The sequence below is a fragment of the Marmota monax genome, unplaced genomic scaffold (assembly GCF_021218885.2).
Source record: "Marmota monax isolate L192 unplaced genomic scaffold, Marmota_monax_Labrador192_F-V1.1 WCK01_AAM20220418_F8-fsc00001, whole genome shotgun sequence".
Lineage (NCBI taxonomy): Eukaryota > Metazoa > Chordata > Mammalia > Rodentia > Sciuridae > Marmota > Marmota monax.
The window spans coordinates 35,038,515-35,060,043 of record NW_026693777.1 but is presented as its reverse complement, the minus strand read 5'-3'; the positions used below and the strand labels follow the sequence as shown (position 1 = coordinate 35,060,043).

The window sequence follows — 21,529 nt, the reverse complement described above, 5'->3', positions numbered from 1 at the left end:
ATGGAAAGCCAAGAAACACAAGGGGAAAAAAATCTCCTTTGATAGATATATGTTCAGTAGTCCCCCTTTCAAAGAAGGATGAGGGTTTGTTGGTTTCAGCAGATGTCTGAAACCAACAAACCTTCATAACTTTGTTTGTTCCTGTACATACTCACCTACAATAGAGTTAATTGACATGATGAGATTAGCAGCAATAATTAATGAAGCAGAACAATTGTCAGAGTGCACTGCAGTAGTGAATTGGAGCTCTCTCCTCTCCCCTCAAAGTGTCCACTGTCCTATGCTGATCTTTCTTTTTGGCCATGGTTTATAGTGGGGAACTAAGACTGTGGAAAGTGAAATTGTGGATAAGTGAGGACAACTATATATACCCTTCTCATTTTTTATAGAAACAGTTAACAGATGAATTTGCTCCAAGCTCAGAAGTAACAATAGCATTTGGATAAAACTGATATACAATGGCTGCATATAATTATTGTGTACAGCGTGATGAGTTTAATCTGTGCACACACCTGAGAAACAATGACCACAGCCAAGATAGTATACATATCCAGCACTTGCCAGAGTTCCGTTGGGTCCCTTTGGTTTTGTTTGATTTGATTTATGGTATTTTGGGTTGGGGGTACTAATTTTTGTTATTTTGCTATTTGTTTTTTTGGCTTTTCTTGTAGGAACTCAACATTAGATCTATTCTTTTAAAAGATATTTAAGTGTACAGTACCATGTTATTTAATCTGGACATAATGTTGTATGGTGGATTTCCAGAACTCATCTATCTGTCATAATTAAATCTTTATAGTTATTAATGCCTCTCTTTTTTTCCTCCTCCCCAGCCCCTGGACACGACTATCCTGTGGTCCACTTCTATGAGTTTCACCATTTGAGATTACTCACAGAAATAGAATCATGCAGCATTTGACCTTCTGCAACTGGTTTTAATTCACTTTCGTATAATGCCCTTAAAATTTTTATTCATGTTGTCAGAAATGGCAGGCAATAATACTCCATTATATGTACTCCATTATATGTACACACAATTTCTTTATTGATTCATCTGTCCATGAACACTTAGATTCTGTATCTTGGCTATTGAGAATAATACCTCAAATTACATGAAAAATTATATATTTCTTCAAAATACTTATTCCATTTCTACAAAATATATTCCCAGTGTAGAGATTGCTGGGTCTCAGGATAATTCTATTTTTAATGTTTTGAGGAATTTCTACATTGTTTTCATAGCAACTCTACCACTTCACATGGCAACCAACAATGTACAATTCCCCTATGTCCGGGCCAAAATAATTTATCTTCTATTTAAAATTTCTTTTCTTACATTGTAACTTGGTCTAACTTGCACCTAGCATTGAAAATGGTGCAGTATCACATAATGAGTTTTCAAATCAGGGAGGGCTGAAAGCTAAGGATCCCCAAGGAACATGTAAACAAAAGTCTCTCCACATACTTGGCCCTATTTAAAAGCACAACTGGAAAGTCTCTAGCCCAGGTCTATTCTTCACAGTGTGTATGTATCACACTGAGGTGCACACACTGTCACCAACACGGATCACCTCGTAAAGAAAACTGGACTTGGCTTGAGATGTAAAGTAGAATGTAAGGTAATCATCCTATGAAAATCTGGTGTCAGAGCTGACTCCTGCAGAGTAAGTAAATCACAAATGATCTGATTTTAAACTTACACTGCATCCTCCCATCCAATAATATAAATTTTTTTTTGTTTTTTTTGTTGAGCAGTTTTTCACAGCTAAATCTATTATTTAGTTGCTGTGCTATCAGAAAATAATATAGTTTTTTTTCCCCAACTGGTCCCTGAGACTTCTGGACTCTTTACAGCAGTTTCATAAAGTAACAAAAGACAAAGTCCTTCTACACTCTTACAAACTCCCAGACCCCCAGGTTTGGGAAGCTGTTTTACAGGTAATTTAATTTTCCTTAATTTTTTCTAGTTCTTTTTGGATTGTGATGACTTGTATCTTTTGCTCAAAGTGCAAAAAGCTGCAGAAATACTCAGGTACTATAATTAGTAGGATAATGTATAGTCAAGTTGAAAAGAAATGGTTAAGTTAAAATTATTTTAAAATATAATTAGCTTCTTTCTCTACTTCCATATGCAATGTAAGTTTATTTTTATTTTGATTATCTCCTCATAGAAAAATATGTCTTATTTCACAAATATTATTAATTTCTTAGTCCTCTCAAAATCAAGATTTCTATCAAAAGCCATGTCTAACATGAAATTTATATTGCAGACTTTGAAGTCAGACAGACCTAGCTTCTATTTCAGCTCTGCCGCTCTCTAGCCATATGATGGGAAAATCGAGTTTTCACATCTGCAAAATGGCAATAAATGCTGTTTTATTAAAATATGATTCTTTCAATGTGCCTAATACAAAGCTGGCATATAATATCTGGTAATTGTTGAATTTGGAATCTTCCAGTTTCTAACCTAAAAATGGTAAGGGAAAAAACATTGAAATTGAGATGGAAGGAGACAAAGAAAGAAAGGGAGAAAAAAAGAAGGAAATGAGGAAGGGAGTGAGGAGAGGAGAGAAGAAAGGAAGGAGAACAGGAGAGGGAGGCAGGGGGAATAGAAAGAAGGAAAAAATTTAAAAAATGAACTTGGGGCTTTCTGGTATATAAATATAAATAGTTCAAGGAGAGAAAATGAAATAATATAGTTGAATAGCTTAAAAACAAATGAGCTTATAATTTTATTATATCCCATGAGGGGCTAGCTGTCACATAATGATCATTTAAACTATTCCCTAAGATGATACCTGTCTTACCAATAAGAGCCAGGAGCCCATCAAGGTATGACAATAGGGGCATTGCTCAGGCCAAGGAATATACAGTTTTGAAAAAATATATTCTTATGGAAGAATTCAAAATATTCGGAAATACAGTATATAATGATATAAATGTGCATTTAGCATCTGGGGGCACTTTTGGTAGCTAACTCCCCTATTTTAAATGATTCGATGAACAGTTTTTCACATACTTTGCAAATAGACTTTGATTCAATTAATTCTCCTTTTACATATACATTTAACAATAGATTTATGTAGAAGAAATATATTTTTGCATCTGGAATATATCTACATTGTTGCTCTGGATTCACTCTGGTAAAATAAAAAGAGTAAACATTTTATAGCTGTGCATTAAAGACAAATCTTTCTTGCAGAAGAGGCAGATTCACTTATGACTTGGAAAAACTGTTTATGGGGAATATTTTATTATACGTATTTTAAATCAGAATATTCATTTTGATAAGTGTGTATATTTCACTTTTGATGAGTTAAGATTTTTGACTTGCCCTTCTTTTTTCTTTTAACACTTTTTTTCAAATGTCTCCAGTTTATTAAATGTCAATTATGCCTTCAAAAGCTCTTTAAAAAGACAGTGGAAAGAATTATATTAAAGATTTATTAAAACCTCACTATAAGTATTAGAAAACTATTACAAAATAATTATTGTGCATATGGAAAACATGAGCAAAATGGAAATTGTGATCTAGGATACTTTGTAATCATACTTGAAAATGACCTGCAGGGATGCACTGAGCAAGAAATACAATGTACTTCTCTTTTCCTCAGAATATAACATCAACCCACTTAGGGATGTGCAGCATTGTACTTCCTTTGATGTGTAAAATGGAGTGAGGTTTCCAATGAAGCACATCACAGCATTATTATTTTGAGTCTATAAAAACTTCTCTCCTTTGTACATCAAATAAATTATTGGGCTATAAGAAGATCAGGAGAGCAACAGTGAATGAGTAGCTCCACTGTCTCACCAATTGCCCAAGATTTCTTCTGCTCTTGCCTTCCTCCCTTATCACAAATACCTGTTTGATTCTATCTTCTTAATAATCAGTCAAATGTAGCCACTTCCTTCCACCTCTTTTATCTTTCTTCCACCAAATGGACTGCTGTGATGTTCGACCTGCCTTTCTATACTTTGGTAGCCTCCTGCTTAGCCACAGGCTGTGCACTCATGTAAATTCAAGAAAAATTTATTTTAGACCTCAAGTTTAGTACAATGCTAAATAAAATTCCCATTTTGTGCATGAGATATAGTTACCCCCGCAAGCTGAACATTAAGTTCTTGTTTTTATTCTAGAAGTTCATTACTTTCTCTTTGGATCCCATTAGAACAGAAAATACTAAATGGAAGAAGCAAACCAGTCTGTGGTGCATGAGTTCATTTTGCAGGGACTTTGTAACTCAAAGGAGCTACAGATCTTCCTCTTCCTCTCATTCTCCATACTCTACATGATGACTATGGTGGGCAACCTCTTTGTTGTGCTGTTAATCATCACTGACCCCCATCTTCATTCCCCCATGTACTTCTTGTTGGCTAATCTCTCCTTTGTTGACTTCTGCCTTTCCTCAGTCACCACCCCTAAACTGACCACAGACCTCCTAAAGGACAAGAAGACAATTTCTTTTGGGGGATGCATGAGCCAGATCCTCTGTGTTCATTTCTTTGCAGGGGGTGAGATGGTGCTTCTTGTGACAATGGCCTATGACCGTTATGTGGCTATCTGCAAACCACTCCATTACTCCAGCGTCATGGACAGACAAAAGTGCATCTTGCTAGTTCTGATATCATGGATCATTGGCTTTGTGCATGCCATGAGTCAACTGTTTATGATTTTGGAGATGCCCTTCTGTGGTCCCAGAGTAGGAGACAGCTTTTTCTGTGATATTCCTTTAGTGCTTAAATTAGCCTGCATGGACACTAATACTTTGGGAATGCTGATAAATGCAGACAGTGGTATTTTGGCAACAACTTGCTTCATTGTTTTGCTGGTCTCCTACACCTATATCCTATTAACTGTCCACCTTCACTCTGAAAGTGGTGCCTCAATGGCCCTGTCGACCTGCACTTCTCACATCATAGTGGTGGTGTTGTTCTTTGGACCCTGCATCTTCATCTATCTGTGGCCAGTCAGCATCACTTGGGTGGACAAGTTTCTAGCTGTGTTTTACACAGTAATCACACCTCTGCTGAACCCAGCCATTTACACACTGAGAAATAAAGATATTAAGAAAGCCACAAAGAAACTTCTGAATCAGCACGTGAAATCCATGGGACAATAATTAGGTCTCTCATGTCATCAGAAAATCTACTGGGCAGCCCAGCTTGTCTGCACTTTGGCCTGTAAAGTAAATTGTACTGCATATATGACTATTCTTATCTATAATCTATGAGTGCTCACAGATGTATGGCTTGTATTCTTTCAATTATGAAAATTATTAAATTTTCAAAAATTTAATACTTATATCCTGACCACTTGGAGGGAATCATAACTCTATATCAATATCCCTTTGCATAAGTTCAAAGATTATTAAAATTATAGCTATAAAAAATTTTAGCTACACATGTTCTCAACACAGTGCACATATTTGACCTAGATTATGTAGTACATTCCAAATCTCTTTGAATTAATTATTTCTGTTTTAAAAATGAAACATGATTGCTGGACATAGTGCACAACTGTGATCCCAGGTGCTTGGGAGGCTGAGACACGAGGATCATAAGTTTGTCACAAGACTCAGAAAATTAGTGAGGCCCTACGCAACTTAGACCCTATCTTTAAATGAAAAGTTATTTAAAAAGAGATAGAAAACATTACTCAGCATTAAAAAAAGAACAAAATCATGGCATTTGCAGGTAAATGGATGGAGTTGGAGAATATTAAGCTAAGTGAAATAAGCTGATCCCCCCAAACCAAAGGCTGAATGTTTTCTTTGAAACAAGGATGCTGACATATAATGGGGATGGTGGGGAGAGCATGGGAGGAATGGAGGAACTTTAAATAGGGCAAAGGAGAGGGAGAGGAATGGAGGGTGCATGGAGGTAGGGAAGATGGTGGAATGAGATGGACATCGTTACCCTGAATACATGTATGAATACATGAATGGTTTGAAACTACTTTGTGTACAATCAGAGACTTGAAAAATTGTGCTCTATATGTGTAATATGAACTGAATTGCATTCTGCTGTCATATATAACAAATTAGAATAAATAAACAATTTAATTAAAAAGAGATAGGGATGTATCTCAATGTAATGTGCTTCTGGGTTCAATCTCCAGTAGTCTCCTCCTAATTAATTTAAGTAAATTCAGCATGATTGCAGGGGTATATATCAATAGAAAATGTGTAACGCTTCTGAAATATAATTTAATCTCTAAGGGAGGGTCCCATTACACTTATATGCATGTTTTTGAAGGCTATTTTGTGTTCCATGCAATTCAAAGGAATCTAAGAATTTTTTTCCAAGAATAATGAACATGGTAAATGAATGTATTAGAACTTTCCAATATAGTTATGGAATATCATCTACTCATAGTCTCTTTCTAAGGATACTGTTTAGGTTTATTTAAACATGGTTTCCCCTCCATTATTCAAAGCATAAAATTAAATCTTCATTTGATATACAGTTGAAAAATTCCAGTATGACATATTCACCTTAATTCCGAGATGGAGATGATATTAAGACATTTGCACTGTCTTCTCCCACTTGGAAAACAAAATGGTAAAGAAGTGGAACCACAATACCATTCCCTTTTCTCTATGAGAAAAACCTTTTAAGTTTTCAAGACTTAATTGTTCGTACAAATGTAGAGTCCCTGGATTTTTCAATTTTCTAATACAAAGGGAGACGTATTTGCAACCCTTAGTTATTTCTTATCTTGGTTAATAAATTATTTTTACAATTACACTTTTCCTTACATGTACAAAATTAACATAATTCAGGATGGAGAAGGAGAGAGTTTACTGATTCAAAGCAAAAGAAATTTAGACTGTTGGTTCCAAAGTCAAAGAATAAACATCAATAACAACAAAGTTAGATTACCCATTTAATTTCTGCAAAGTTTGATCAGCTATATGATTATGTAGTATTGCACCTGACAAATTTTCAACATTGTACTCATACCTGACAACAACCCTCACTCTCAAACAGCCAGATAGACACACATGATACAACACTTGCAACATGAGTGTCTATATAGATGTACACATAGATGCATGTGTATATATAATGTTTTCTATATTTTGTAAAATTGTTATTTTACTTTATGTAATACTGATGAAATTATTATTTTACTATATATAGTAACATAACTATATTACTACCAAAATATGGACAGTAAAATACAAATTATACTATATATGTATTTGTGTATATATGTGCATGTGTGTGTGTGTATATATATATATATATATATATATATATATATATATATATTTACAGACATATTCATGTGCATACACACACACACATCATCATCATCATAATCATTATATTGTCTATGCTTATTTCCCTCAGAGTAAAAATCCTGTGTATTTTTCCATCTCTTGAACCCTAAAGCAACATTAGTGCACTGGCTCAGCAGGCTGTTACCTTGAGAGTTAGTTTTGCTCTGAGGAGAGATTCTGATTCAAACCTGCTGGGAATCTGTGTGAGGAAAATCAGAATGCACTGGAAGGTCGAGGGGAGTGAAAGGCACTTGCTTTTGCAATCAGTAGTTCAGGAATCCAGCTATCAGAGGCTGGGGAGTGAAGAGCTGCATGTGAATTTCTCACTTGGTAGCCAAGTCTGGGGACATCAGAATCAGGGCAACAAACAATTACATGAAAAAATTCTCAACATCTCTAGCCACCAGGAAAATGCAAATCAAAACTATACCATGAGGTTTCATATTACGCCAGTTAGAATGGCAAATATCAAGAATACAAATGACAATAAATACTGGCAAAGAGAGCAGGGAAGAACATTTATATACAGTTGGAGGTAATGTAAATTAGTAGAACCCTTATGCAAATGAGTATGGAGGTTCCTCAAAAGATAAAGAATATTACCACCATATGTCACACTGCTCAGACATACCACTTCTCAGCATTTACCCAAAAGAACTAAAGTCAGCCCTATGGAGACATATGCATACTCTTGTTTGTAGCAGCACAATTCACAAACAGCCTAGGTGTTGGTCCAAAGATGAATAAAGACAATGTGGTATATATACACAATAGAGTTTTATTCAATCCAAAGAAGAACAAAATTACGTCATTTGCAGAAAGTCAGTGGAATTGGTGAGCATGATGTTAAATGAAATAAACCAGACTCAGACACTCAAGGGTCAATTTTTTTTCTTCCACTCATTGTAGGGCCTAGAGAGAAAATGAGGATACAAAGGATTTAATGAAAGTAGAAGAGAGACCAGTAGAGAAGAGGAAGGGAAACTGGGAAAGGGATGAGGATAGGGCAAGAGGAGGTCCTAGAGAATGAAATTGATCACGTTATGTGCAAGTACAAATATGCCACAGTGAAACCCATTGATCTGCAAGGTATTTATGTACCAAAAAAAAAAAAAAAAGAATCAAGGGCAACAGGTCACATGGCTTCCACCAACCTCATAGAGCAGTTCTTTCCTGACTCCATTGCCTCCTTCTCTCTACTCTCGGGGGCTTCTGGGAATACAGACCTTAGCTGACCCCAATTCTGCCCTCAAAGTGTGCTACCAGTAAGCTCCAGAGAGAATCTGTACCTGAGGGGCTCCACTTCACATGGTAGCTCATTCCAGCATGCAAAGTAGCTAGTAGGAATCCAAAGAGTTTCAGCTGCAAATCACTCTTGCTGGTCACCAAGCAAGTACCATAAAGGAAAAAAGAGGTGGTTGCCCCCAGCCTTTGCTCTGTCTACTGAGTGCACAGCCCAGGAAGCCTTGTAGAGAAGCTTTTATCAGCATAGGTGGTGAGCATACATTCTCGCCCTTTTATTCAAGCACCTGGGTGAGGAGGATATTTTTATTTTCTATTAATATTTTTTTTGTTGTGGTGGTTTTTCTCTCTCTTCCTTCTTTCTTTTATTCTTTCCATATCTATCTCTTCTTTTCTCCTTTTCTTTGTAATCTTTCTTTTTTATTCTTTTTTATACTACCATATGATCCACTACTGGTTGTATACTAAAAGGAAATGAGATTGGCATAAAAAAGTGATACCTGCATACCCAGTACTATTCACAATAGCCAAGAGATGCAATTAGCCAAGTTCCCATCAACAGAAGAATACATAAAGAAAATATTAGTTATGTAAATATTGGGAGCATATTCAGCCATAGGAAGAATGAAATCACAGGCTTTATAGAAAAAAGGATGGAATAGGAGGAAGTCACATTAAATGGAAGAAGTCAGACACATAAAGACAAGTATCCCATGTTTTCTCTCATATACAGAAACTTAAAAAAACCCAAGATTTGAAAGGGGACCTTTTAGGATGGGGGTGTGGGAGGAGATAGGGAGAGTGAGGAGGTAGAGAAAGGCAGAAGGATATGTATGTATGGAAAAGTCATAGTGAAGCCCATTAGATGTACAATTAATATATGGTATTAATGAAACAAGTACCCCATAGAAATGATTCAAAATTGAACTATTATTAAAATACTTTTTGTCTGGAAAAAATAAAACAAAATAAAATTCAATATATCAATAAAATCAGTTCATTATTTCAAAAGACAACCAAAATTGATCAAACATTAACAAGACTGATCAAGAAGGAAAGGAACAAGGCACAAATAAAGTCAGGAATGAAAAATAATGCCTTTCTACAGATGCTTCAGTCCTTACATATCTTACCAGGTGGTGTATAAACAACTTTGTGCCAAATATTTAAAAATTTACATAAAATGAAAATTTTACTTTTAAAAAAACATTACTAAAGTCAGAACATCTTAATGTCTTGTATCTGATAAACAAATTAAAATATTGCAGTTAAAACATTTGCTGTCTCCACTGATCCCTCTCTTATACCATCACAGTGAGAGAAGGTGGGGTGCCTCATTCTTCATAGATAGGAATATAAATCTGTTGCACTACTCAGCATTCTGACCCAACCTGGGAGAAATCAAAAGTATCTGATTACATCCAGGCAGACATTGAAGCGCAAGTTATTATTCATCCTTTACTATCATGAGTGTGGATAGGGCCACAACATCTTCTGTTATTTTACAATATAGTAGAGCATTTACTGTATAATTTTTTCAATCTTGCTAGGCTGCCCTTTTCCAGTTCTTCTGGATGGAAGCACAGGTTTTTGTTTGGACTATTTCTGTCTTTGCCTATTAGCATTTACCAGTTACCTGCATCTTCAATTTCCAATCTGAAATCTAGGAGACAATGAAAAGCCCAGGGAACTTGCTACCATGTTGGTTCTTGAGTTACAAAGTTGAAATTTATATACTTTCTCATCGCCATTCAGAGTCTTCTTAACATTATTCTATATACATATTGGTCAGGGTTTTTACTTGTACTTGGAGGGATAAAAATACCCCTACTCCACGTTTCCAGAAGTAGAAGTAGGATTTAGTTTAAAATATTTAACCTCCTTGAATTTCAATTTCCTTATTGATGCTATCACAATAATAACAGTTACCTTGCAGACTTGTTGAAATAATGACAAATAACTTTAAAACTTGGCCTTTCATGTTATGTACTCTCTAAATACAATTGTCCAAAAGATGCTGGTTGTGTGAATGACTCAGTGTACTATGTCTCACCTGCAGCAGAGCACATTCTAGTTATAAAAGGAAGAAGGGAGGCAGGTAGAGAAGGAAAAGGGAAAAGCTATTATATGATTTTTTTTTTATCGTTACACAGTAAGAGCATCAGTGTGTTAAATTTTGACACAAATAATAATATTGCAATGAATTAAAGCTATTACTAGATGTATCTCAGTCTGTAAAAGGGGCATTGGTAACATGGGATAATGCTGACAAGAATTTTTCTTCTATGAAGACAACATAAGAAATGTTAAAATATGGGCGCTACTACATTTTAGATACAAGAAAGTTGTTATGGTTATATTTATTATTAGCAATATTGTACTGTTATAAAATATTTGTAAAACATTTGAGTTACACTTTTTAAAATAACTTTAGGGTCATTTACATTCTAGGACACCTTAGTGTGGCTTTTAAAAATAATAAAAAATCAGTTAAATATTTCATGCATTTTCAAGAAAATGTTAAAAATAGGATCATATCATAATGACAAAGAATAAGAAAATGAAAAATTTCCTTTCTCTTCTCCCTCTTTAACATTCTGCAGCTTCCTCTAGGTTCTCGTATTCTCTCCCTATCTCAGTCTCTTTTGATATTGTTGTAAAAAAAACTGAGACTTGGTACTTTATGAAGAAAAAGAGGTTTATTTGGTTCTATATTCTGTTGGCTAGAAAGACCAAAGAAGAAGACACAAGAGTCCTGATGAGGGGCATCCTTGCTGCATCAGAAGGCAGAGAAGTAGAAAGGGAACTGGCAGAATACAGAGGGGCCCAAGGCATGGGATAGCCTTGCTTTATATTAACCAACTCATGAAAACCCAGTCATAGGAGACCTGAATGATTCCCACAAGACAAGTCTCCCACAAGAATGAACCCATTCATGAGGGTGGAGTCCCATAACCTAATTACTTTATACTAGGCTCCACTTCTAAAGGTTCTACCTCCTCAAATTGCTATACTAGAGACCCAGCTTCCAGCAAATGAACTTCTGGTGGATAAACTATATCTAAACCATAGAATTCTCCAGGCCTTTTCTTCCAAAAAATAAAACTTTCAATTGTAAAAAAAAAATTGCTGTCCTATTACTACTGACTCATGTCAACAACTGTGTCTTCATAGTCACTGTGCAGAGCCATCAAAACAAAATATTATAATTAAAATTGTAAAAATATGATCTCCTTTTTTTTTCAAATAGTCTTACTGGATTCTAATCACCCTTTTCTCACATTGAGGTTGCTAATGGAAACCTGATATCACTTAAAGGGCAATCATGGATGGGGAGATTACAGTATGTGCTCTGCTCACTCTATATGTAGAAACAGAAGTAGAAGATGTAGTTCAAGTACGGTGGTTGTTACATCAAAGAGTGAGCAAAAACACTACAGGAGAAATTAAGGCCACCTTCAGAACAAATGTCTCCAGTGAATAGTAAGAACCTTATTAAATTAGACTGGATCTATATGCTGTTTTAATATTGCAGTACCCATTTTCTTTTCATCATTGAGAGAAATGCCCAGAGTATGTTTTCACAATAAAACTGTGAACTTCAGACTTCCACTGAAGGAAGCACTGAGAATAATGAGACCCAAATGCTCCTCTGAACTTACAGGAAGCATAAGTCCAAGTGGACCCTAAGGTCACCAGCACAATGACAACATGGAGATGCTGAGTTGGACAGTACTGCCCTCAGCAGAACTCTAACCTTCAGAGTTGCCACCAGAACACACATTAAGGTTCAATCATGTGACACCAGAGACGCACAACAAATAGAAGAGTGTCACATCCTCCTACACACACCAGAGAAAAAATACTAAACATCATGTTGTTGTTTGAACTAACTTTTGATTTCCTTTGAATAGAGTGACTCGAATCTAGCACAAACATTTTCATATCCCTTGGGCACTAAGTTGAGAGAAAGTAGGTGGCTAAGAATCCCCGAGAGAAAGAGAGGGAGAGTCTTTGTAATCATGGCTCCACTTAAAACACACAGCTGAAAAGTTTCTCCACCAGAGTCCCTTCCACATGGAGTACTGCAATGAGGAGGACACATTCTCACTGAAATTCTCACCACAGAAAACAGACTGGAGTTCATTTCAGACTTAAAGTAGAATTTAAAAGAACTTCACCAACAAGGGCCTGTTTCCAGTAGTGGTGGCTGTGGGTAAGTATATCACAAATTGATTTTGGAGGTTTCACTTTTCATCACACCACTAATTTAGGAATTATATTAGTATATATATATATATATATATATATATATATATATATATATATATTTATAATTTTAATTGGTGCATTTTAATTATGCAGAAAATTAGTTTCATTATGACATATTCTTATATGTAAACAACATATCAGCCACCAAATATTTTCTCCCGGACCATGCCACAATAATGCATGCATGTTCACAAGTTTGGTCAGATTCACTCCACAGTTCTTTCCTTTTCCAGTCCTTTCTTCCTCCACCCCAATCCCCTTTACCTGTCCTACCGATTCTCTCTCTCTCTCTCTCTCTCTCTCTCTCTCTCTCTCTCTAAAGATAGACAGAAGGGAAACAGTTTTAATTTATCCAGTAACTGGTTAATTAATTTTCTTAAAAAATGTTTATGGAAATAGTTTTTAAATTCCAACTCTACTGATGACTTCTCAAGGTTTTATGAGATATGCCTTAGAAATTTAATAAATTTGTAATACACCCAACAAAGTTTTCAGTTGAAACAACAAATAATCATATTTGACTATATGGACAGATCTGAAAACAGACTATGGAATAGGCAGAATTTGGGGAAGAAAGGAGAAAATGTCTTCTTCAATTGTTAAGATGGAAAAATACATACATTGAAAGCAAAAAATGAAAATGACAATATAAATGAGGAGGAAGCAAGTGAATTGAATGTTTGGATATAAAAATTGAGCCCTGGAGAAGGAATGTGGAAGACAGAAAGAGTACTCTCAGGTATTTGAAAGAATAATTAAGACATTTATTAAAGCATTGTATTCTACTAAGAGACCGTGAGTTTGAGTTTGACAGGTTGTTAGGAGGGTTGAGATGGAACTTTCTATGTATTTACTACATACAATTCTTGACACTATACTCTGGATTCCTGAAATAAAGGAACAGATTTAAAATTTTATCTGTATGTACTATTTAAAATCAGTAAAACTGATATTGGATAAAAAATAGGAATAACCCATGAATCATCAAATAAATGAAGGATAAGCAGAAGAGAAATGACCATTATGTAATAGTAAGAAGTACAGAATAGTATGAAATAGTCTGAATTTTGTTATGTGCATGTATGAATGAGACACAATGACACCCACTCTTTTGAATTATTATACACCAATAGCTTTTTTTAAAGAAATGAATGAGAAAAATTGGGAATGAGATGTAATAGAAACAGTCAGTTTGCATTCTGCTGCAATTAATAGAAAAAGAGGTTTATAGTGTATGAAACAAACTAAAGTTCAATTTTTTCTCATTACAAAAAGAATTTAAAGCCTGTTGATATCTTTTGTTAGCTTAACTTGCCCTTTGAATCCTGCTTTCTTTCAAAAATTTCAGTGTGTCACTTGTAGAATATAACATTTAGAACTTCATGCTTGCTGTACCTTTAGGAATAACAATAGATTAAATGAATGAAATGATGGATGAATAGAGTACCTGCACCATATGAAACTTTGATTTTGCATCAAATGCTCAATGTTCAATGAATCAGTGGACAAAGTAATGGGACCATAACATCAGGATTAGAAAAGTTATATTTATGTTCCTAATCTGAGATAAGGAACTTCTTTAGAAATTGAGAGATTTTCAGCCAAAAGTGTGAGGGAATCTCATTGGTAAGAGGCAGGAAGGAGAACAGCATTGTAAATCCAAGAAGCCAAAGACAAAAGGAGTTACAGAAACAAAGTCATGATAAACATAATTCAATCCTACAGGGACAAAAAATGGAAATGATGACCAAAAATGGACAATGATATGAAATATTCATAATTCAGATTTCTTCACAAGAAATAAGGCATCTGTACAAACTAGATTATTTTGATTTATGGAGTAAACAAGAAGTAAGGATTACCAGTGAAGGGTTGGGTAGAGAAAAGAGTAATTAGAAAGGGTCCAAGTTACAGCTATTTAATATTTAAATAGAATAGTTTTAAATAGTTTGCTGTATTGATAAGAGTCAACAGATGTTAAAGGAAGTACAATTGAATGATATCTGGGCAAGTTCCAGAGTGCCTTGAAGGGACTATCCTTGTGCCATGTGGAAGAGTATGGGTTATGGTATCCTACATCTCTGGGTACAAGTCCTGGCTCTAAGAGCTTATCCATTTAAGACTCAGATTCTTCATTTACATAATGGGTCTCATTTAACAATATCTACACATGAAATTTGTGTTTTTAAAAATGATGATGTGGTTAGACCTAAGCTCTGTATGGAGGATAAAAATAATAAGTATTAATATCATTAATATTTAAGTAAAATTTTTGTTCATTACCAGCTATTCATTTTATTAGACATAAGTTATCCAATGTCAATGCCCAGGCATCATGTGAATAACAACCTTGACATGTAAATTTCTGCCTCACTGATGACATGTATAATAATCAAAGAAAAATTTGTGGATTATTACAGCAGAATAGTGTGTGAACATTTTGGGTAACATGAGATCTTTAGACTAGGAAAAAAAAACAGAAAGAGGCAATGCAAGATTAACAGAGGTTTCTGGTCATAGCAAAAAGGAAATAAGTTATTTTATTCTCATATAGTACACAGTATAATTTTCTTTAAATTGAATCACAATAATTTGCTGCTTTTATTACTTTACTTATTTACATGTTGGTTAGTGAATTCAATGATTTTTACTAAGGCTTTTTTGACCTACAGAATGGGGAGCCCATGTTAATTCCACGAATTCTGACTCTTCATCATTTTATATTCACAGGTGGTTTAAAACCAATTCTTACCATCAAAGCAATGGATGGACTGAATGGCTCTGTAGTTTCTGAGTTTGTGTTGCTGGGACTCTCAGGTTCTTGGGAAACTAGAGTCATTCTCACAATAACATTCTCCTTGCTCTACTTAGGGATCATCCTGGGAAATTTCTTTGTTGTCTTTTTGGTAATTGTTGATTCTCACTTACATTCTCCAATGTACTTCCTGCTGGCCAACCTGTCTTTCAATGATATTGGTGTTTCCTCCACTGCAGTTCCCAGGATGATCACAGACCTGTTAACAGAACACAAAGTAATTTCCTTCCAAAGCTGTATGACACAGACATGCTTCATTCATGCTTTGGGAGGAACAGAAATTTTGCTGCTCATAGCCATGGCATTTGACAGGTACGTAGCCATCTGCAAACCTCTCCACTACTTGACCATTATGAGCCCCAAAACATGTGTTCTGTTGATAGTCATCAGCTGGGTAATGGGAGTGATCCATGCTATAACTCAGTTTTCATTTGTTATAAACTTGCCTTTTTGTGGTCCTAATAAAATAGACAGCTTTTGTTGTGACTTTCCCAGGATCATACAGCTTGCATGCTCTGATGCAGCCAAGTTTGAGTTTGCTGTTACTGCCAACAGTGGTGTCCTAAACATAGGTACCTTCTTCCTGCTTCTCCTTTCCTATGTCTTCATTTTGGTCACTGTCTGGAAACGTTCCTTTGGGGACTTGTCCAAGGCTCTTGGCACATTGTCAGCTCACATCACTGTGGTGGCTCTATTTTTCACTCCATGCATATTTATCTATATGTGGCCTTTCCCCACATCATCAGTTGACAAATACATGTTTATTGTTGATTTTACTATCACTCCTGCCTTGAATCCTCTCATCTATACATTGAGAAACAAAGATATAAAGATAGCAATACAAAGACTGAGCAAATGGCTTCATTATGACAGATTTTGCTGACCTCGGACACTGAAACCGTACATCCATCTGACTTTTGGACATTTACACTTAGGCATTTTCCAGTTAACATGGCCAACTGAATATATCAGCTACCTCAATATCTTGTGCCTACCCATAGTAAGACTAGGTCTTCTCCTCCTCCAGAGCATTTGCTCATTTCCTTTTACTAACTTCAAAATGATAATCCATTGTGAATTTTTTGGGGGGGAGAGGGAGAAATTGAATAAATAAGGGTATACATATTAATTTGAAATTATTTGGCCATAAATATAACTACATCCTTTTGGTTTCCCACAGTGTTCAAGTAACCTTAAACTTGCTTTGTTGAATGTCAGAAATCATCTTAAAAAATGGTTACATAGGTAGAGCTAACTCTAGTTAGTGCTCAAATCCATTCCCTCCAAACAGTATGTGAGACTAAATTTAACTGTAATTAGTTTATTTGGAAGCTAATTTTTTTGAAAAATCAGTGAGGAGGTTATATCAAGAAAGGAGACATGCATATGCCCATAAATATAATTGGGATGCAAGCTCCTGGGACCTTCTAGGAGACTATATAGATTCTGTAATTTAGTATTATCTCACTTGAAAGACCAGGTATCTGGAGTATTGCTTCATGTTTAAGAGGTACATTGATTTTGAGGAGAACATCCAGTCTTTCTCAACAAAATGTTTTGTGGGCATTTTAGGCTGCCAGGACATGCTGGCAGGTCGCCTTTCTGGTACCTACAATAAAGAGACATCACTAAAAATTGTAAAAAAAAAAAAAAAAAAAAAAAACCAACCAACCTAACAAACAATAACAACAACAAAAAACACCCTTCAATATGACTTTGTTCTTACAGAAGTGCAAGTTGAACATTATTGCTCTTAATTTACATGATACTAATTAATCAATGAGTGTGTATAATTCTGTCCTCTGAAAAATATTCTGATTCTCTGCTTTGCACAAGTACCTTAAAACCAGAAGTTCAAGTGTTCCTTCAGCCATGAACATGATTAGTAAGACAGTTGCCACCTATGGTTTCAGCTACCAAAGATGTCACCATCTAACATCAACAGAAGTCATTTGTCTTCTGATATACCAAAAATCAGCATCTTAGCTCCTGTTCAAGAACTACAGACAAAATAAAGTAAGAAATTGACCATCTGAAAAATATATCAAATGACTTTAAAGATATAAATTCTATTGCACTTTCATGTATATAATAGTTGTGTTTTATTTTTCTTTTGTATTTAAGAAAAGGTGCATTATCAAATGATACTCCCACTTTAGGAAGCTCAGAAACTAAGAGGTATCAACCTTTCCATATGCCTCACTTATCTAAAACACAGAACTTTATCACCCTAGATGATATGATCTGTACTAAATATGTCCAACACTAATAATAATACTCTTAATTAACAATATCCAAATAAAACTGTGTTTCTTGTTTCTTTGGGTTGAAGATATATTCCAAGCTCTAGTCACACTTAGAATCAGCATTATTCATGAAAAAGATCTGATCACAAACAATGATGTTAAGGGCCTATACCACAAATCTGATCATATTATCTTAATGTAATCTGTGTTTTCCATTCTTCCTCATATTTAAAGTAAATTTCTGGTGAATTTTATATTAAATTCCTATATACACACAACAAGAGATCCAGGAAGTTTTATTAAAATAATTTAAAGTTGTTTTTCAAATTATTTCTGTGCCTCCAGCTCTTCTACAGCAAAGAACCATATGGATAAAAGCTTCTGACAATCTATAAAAATTAATCATTTGCCATGGAAAAGAAAAAAGCCACTAGGACTAGAGAGTCTGGATGGCACCTTAGCAATAGGAGCCAGAGCCCTTTAGATGTGCACCCCAGTCATGCTGCCTTCCGGCTCTGTGAATTCCAACAAGTTGAACTTCCCCAGATGCAACCTTTCCACAATGAGGTACACTTTATGGGGATATTGTAAAAATTAGGTCAGACAATATGAGTGGAAGCTCCTGGCATGTTAAGTATATTCAGACTCTCTGGTTTTTCTTATAGAGCTCCACTTATTTATACTCTGTCTTTAGGAAGAGTTCTGCCTTGAAGTATTTGATGACAAAAATTAACAATGGGAACATGAAAATATAACTTCTCTACCTTTAGCACCTCTTCATAATAAAGGAATCACACTGAATTCTTTCCCTGGTTATTAACATTAATTAAATTTTATAGCATTTTTAATAGTCAATTGTAAATCAATACAAAGTATGAGTGACACCTCTCAAGGAGACCTGGGCTGTGGGATAATCTACAGTGCTCAGGGTCTCTGTCATCTGATGTGTCTAGCTGGGAGTGGGCTGTGTTCCATGAACATGTCCATTAAAGTCCTTTGACTTCACAAGGGAAAACTGGGTGCTTTTACACTGAAATTACTTAGTTCTAGTCTCTTGTTGTCAAATTGGCCACCTACCAATTTTATTTGTGATACAAAATGTCACATTTTCCACAGCATTATGGAGAGCCATACTGCTTTAGAGAAAATTTCTGAATGAGTTGCACCAATACTTTGAAATATATGCTTATGTATATAATTTCTTATGTATATTAGCTATACACTTCATTTTTATGAACATAATTCTTAGAAGGATTTATAGGATTTAATAAACCATTTGACTCAGCAAACCCACTCTTGGCTATTTATTTACGGGGGTGGGGGAAAAACCCATATGTATCACAAGTCCATGAGTATTCACAAAATTTTATAATTAACCACTATATAATGGACATAGCCCTAATGTCTTGAGTGGAAAATGAATAAGAAATTAAGCGTGTAATGGAATGTGACTCAGAAATGAATAGAAATTACTAGGACACACAAGCATGTAAATGAATCTAAAGTGAAGAAACCTAGATTACAAGGGAACACATTAGATGGTTCTGGAAATGCAACTCAAAACCACAATGAGAGAAAAACCCTTTAAACTGTTAGGATGCATGCTATCAAAAAAAGAAGAAAAGAAAAAGAGAAAGATCAGATGGAACCGGATGCCTATAATGCTCAGTACTGGGGAGGCGGAGGCAGGAAGATCCCAAATTCCATACCAGCCTGGGCAAGTTAGGAAGATGTTATCTCAAAATATAAAGTTCTGGAGATGTAGTTCAGTGGTACAGTAGTTGCTTAGCATGCCTGGTACCCTGGGTTTCATCTCTATTATCAAAAATTAAAAAAAATAAAATTAAAGAGAAATATCAAGGCTTGTTGAAGATGTGGAAAAAAGAACTCTTTTATATAGTAGGTATGCATCCCAGTATAAATGATTGCCAAAAATTACAAATAAACTTATTGTATGACGCAATAAATACAGTTGGATAAATATGGAAAGAAATGAAATAGGGGCCTCAAAGAGATATCTGTGTTCTCACTTTCATTGAAGCATTATTCCCCAAAGCCATGACATTGTTACCTTTAGTATCCATCAATGGATTAATGAAAAAAGAAAATGTGGCACACATAAATACAATGGAACAATATTTATCATGTATAAAGAATACATTGTCATTTGGTCAACAGGGATGAAATTAGAAGTCATTAAGCTAAATAAGGCACAATCAGAAATAAAAATAATATATGACCTAATTTACATGCAGAAATATTTTTTACAAAGCTTAATAAATAGGAACAGGGGGGAAAGTAATTACAAGAAGGACAATTGGGAAGAAAATAGAAAGAAGCGAGTCAATGTTTTAAAATATATTTTTAGGATGAATAAATCTAGGGAACTATATTGCATGAAGACTATCATTTATGATTTGGTGTTATATGGTGAAAATTTGTAGGTGCTCTCCCCACATACATGCACAGTTTCTATGTAAAGTGATAGGATAATGTTAATTTGTTTGAGTATATTTTTACAGATATCAAAATATGCTGCTCACCTTAAACAGATACAATAAAAACACATTTAAAAACTAAAAGAAAAGCAAAACTGTAGGAACAACAATCAGAATCTGGGTTGTCTGAGTTGCGGTGTGGGGCTTGGTTAACTATGAAGTACCACAGCATAGTCTGGGGTTTAACAAAATTGTTGTAAAATTGGGATGGTGTGATGGTTTTCCAAATGTATACGTGTAACTTTGGAACTGTAGACTTTTCATGTTTTTACACATAAATTATATCATAACTCAAATAAAAAGTGTCATATCATCAATTACAAAACATTTGTACTCTGTAAGGAATTGCTTTATTGCATCACTAAGGTCCTAGTACTTCTTCAAGGTCCACAGAAATCCTATACTCCCTCCAGTTCTCCTCTAAACTAATGTCCTTGCCCAGATGCTGCCTCTCATAGCTCCTTCACTTCATAGCTACAGAACTTGCAAAGGCACATACCATTGTTTATGCATTTTCACATCTGTGAAAGAGTCCAAGGGTCTCTGGTTGAATTAAGCACCACCAGAAAAAATCTTTGGAGTCCCAACCTGAGAGAAAGCCTTGAGTCTTTAGGTTCTCTGACTGAGATGACGTTAGATCTAGGTCTCAGGATACAATAATGGATGGTAAAGCAAATACGTTCATGTAAAGGTGTGAGAAAACAAATGAAAGTAGTAAGGAAACAATGAGAGAATGAGGGAGAGAAGACGGAAGTGAGTAGATGGGTCAGGAAAAAAGATGCAAAAGGCAGGTGATAATCACACATTTCACATCAAATTAGCTGAAAATAAAAAATGGCAAGCCAAGAAACACAAGGAAAAAGTCTCCTTTGATGGATAGATGTTCAGTAGTCCCCCTTTCCAGGAAGGATGAATTCCATGATCCACAGAAGATGTCTGAAACAAACAAACCCTCATAACTTTGCTTGTTCCTGTGCAAACTCACCTATGATAGAGTTAATTGACAGGATGAGATTAGCAACAATAACTAATGAAGCAGAACAATTGTCACAGTGCACTGCAGTAGTGAGTTGGAGCTCTCTGCTCTCTCCTCAAAATATCCACTGTCCTATGCTGATCTTTCTTTTAGGCCATGGTTTATAGTGGGGAACTAAGAATGTGGAAAGT

The 21,529-nt window shown here is 35.1% G+C and overlaps 2 protein-coding genes across 2 annotated transcripts; both read left to right on the top strand.

The window, feature by feature from the left end:
- The first annotated feature begins 4,187 nt into the window (after positions 1–4,187).
- On the top strand, positions 4,188–5,123 carry LOC124104692 (olfactory receptor 4K15-like). Its single transcript, XM_046461757.1, has one exon. It carries the CDS (start codon positions 4,188–4,190, stop codon positions 5,121–5,123), a length of 936 nt encoding a protein of 311 aa, XP_046317713.1.
- Positions 5,124–15,565: 10,442 nt separating this feature from the next.
- On the top strand, positions 15,566–16,501 carry LOC124104051 (olfactory receptor 4F15-like). The gene has a single exon (XM_046460716.1). It carries the CDS (start codon positions 15,566–15,568, stop codon positions 16,499–16,501), a length of 936 nt encoding a protein of 311 aa, XP_046316672.1.
- The last annotated feature ends 5,028 nt before the right edge of the window (positions 16,502–21,529 follow it).

What these genes read in the sequence shown, in the direction of transcription:
- LOC124104692 (XM_046461757.1), top strand. Translation starts at nt 4,188, where the DNA reads ATGGAAGAAGCAAACCAGTCTGTGGTGCATGAGTTCATTTTGCAGGGA.
- LOC124104051 (XM_046460716.1), top strand. Translation starts at nt 15,566, where the DNA reads ATGGATGGACTGAATGGCTCTGTAGTTTCTGAGTTTGTGTTGCTGGGA.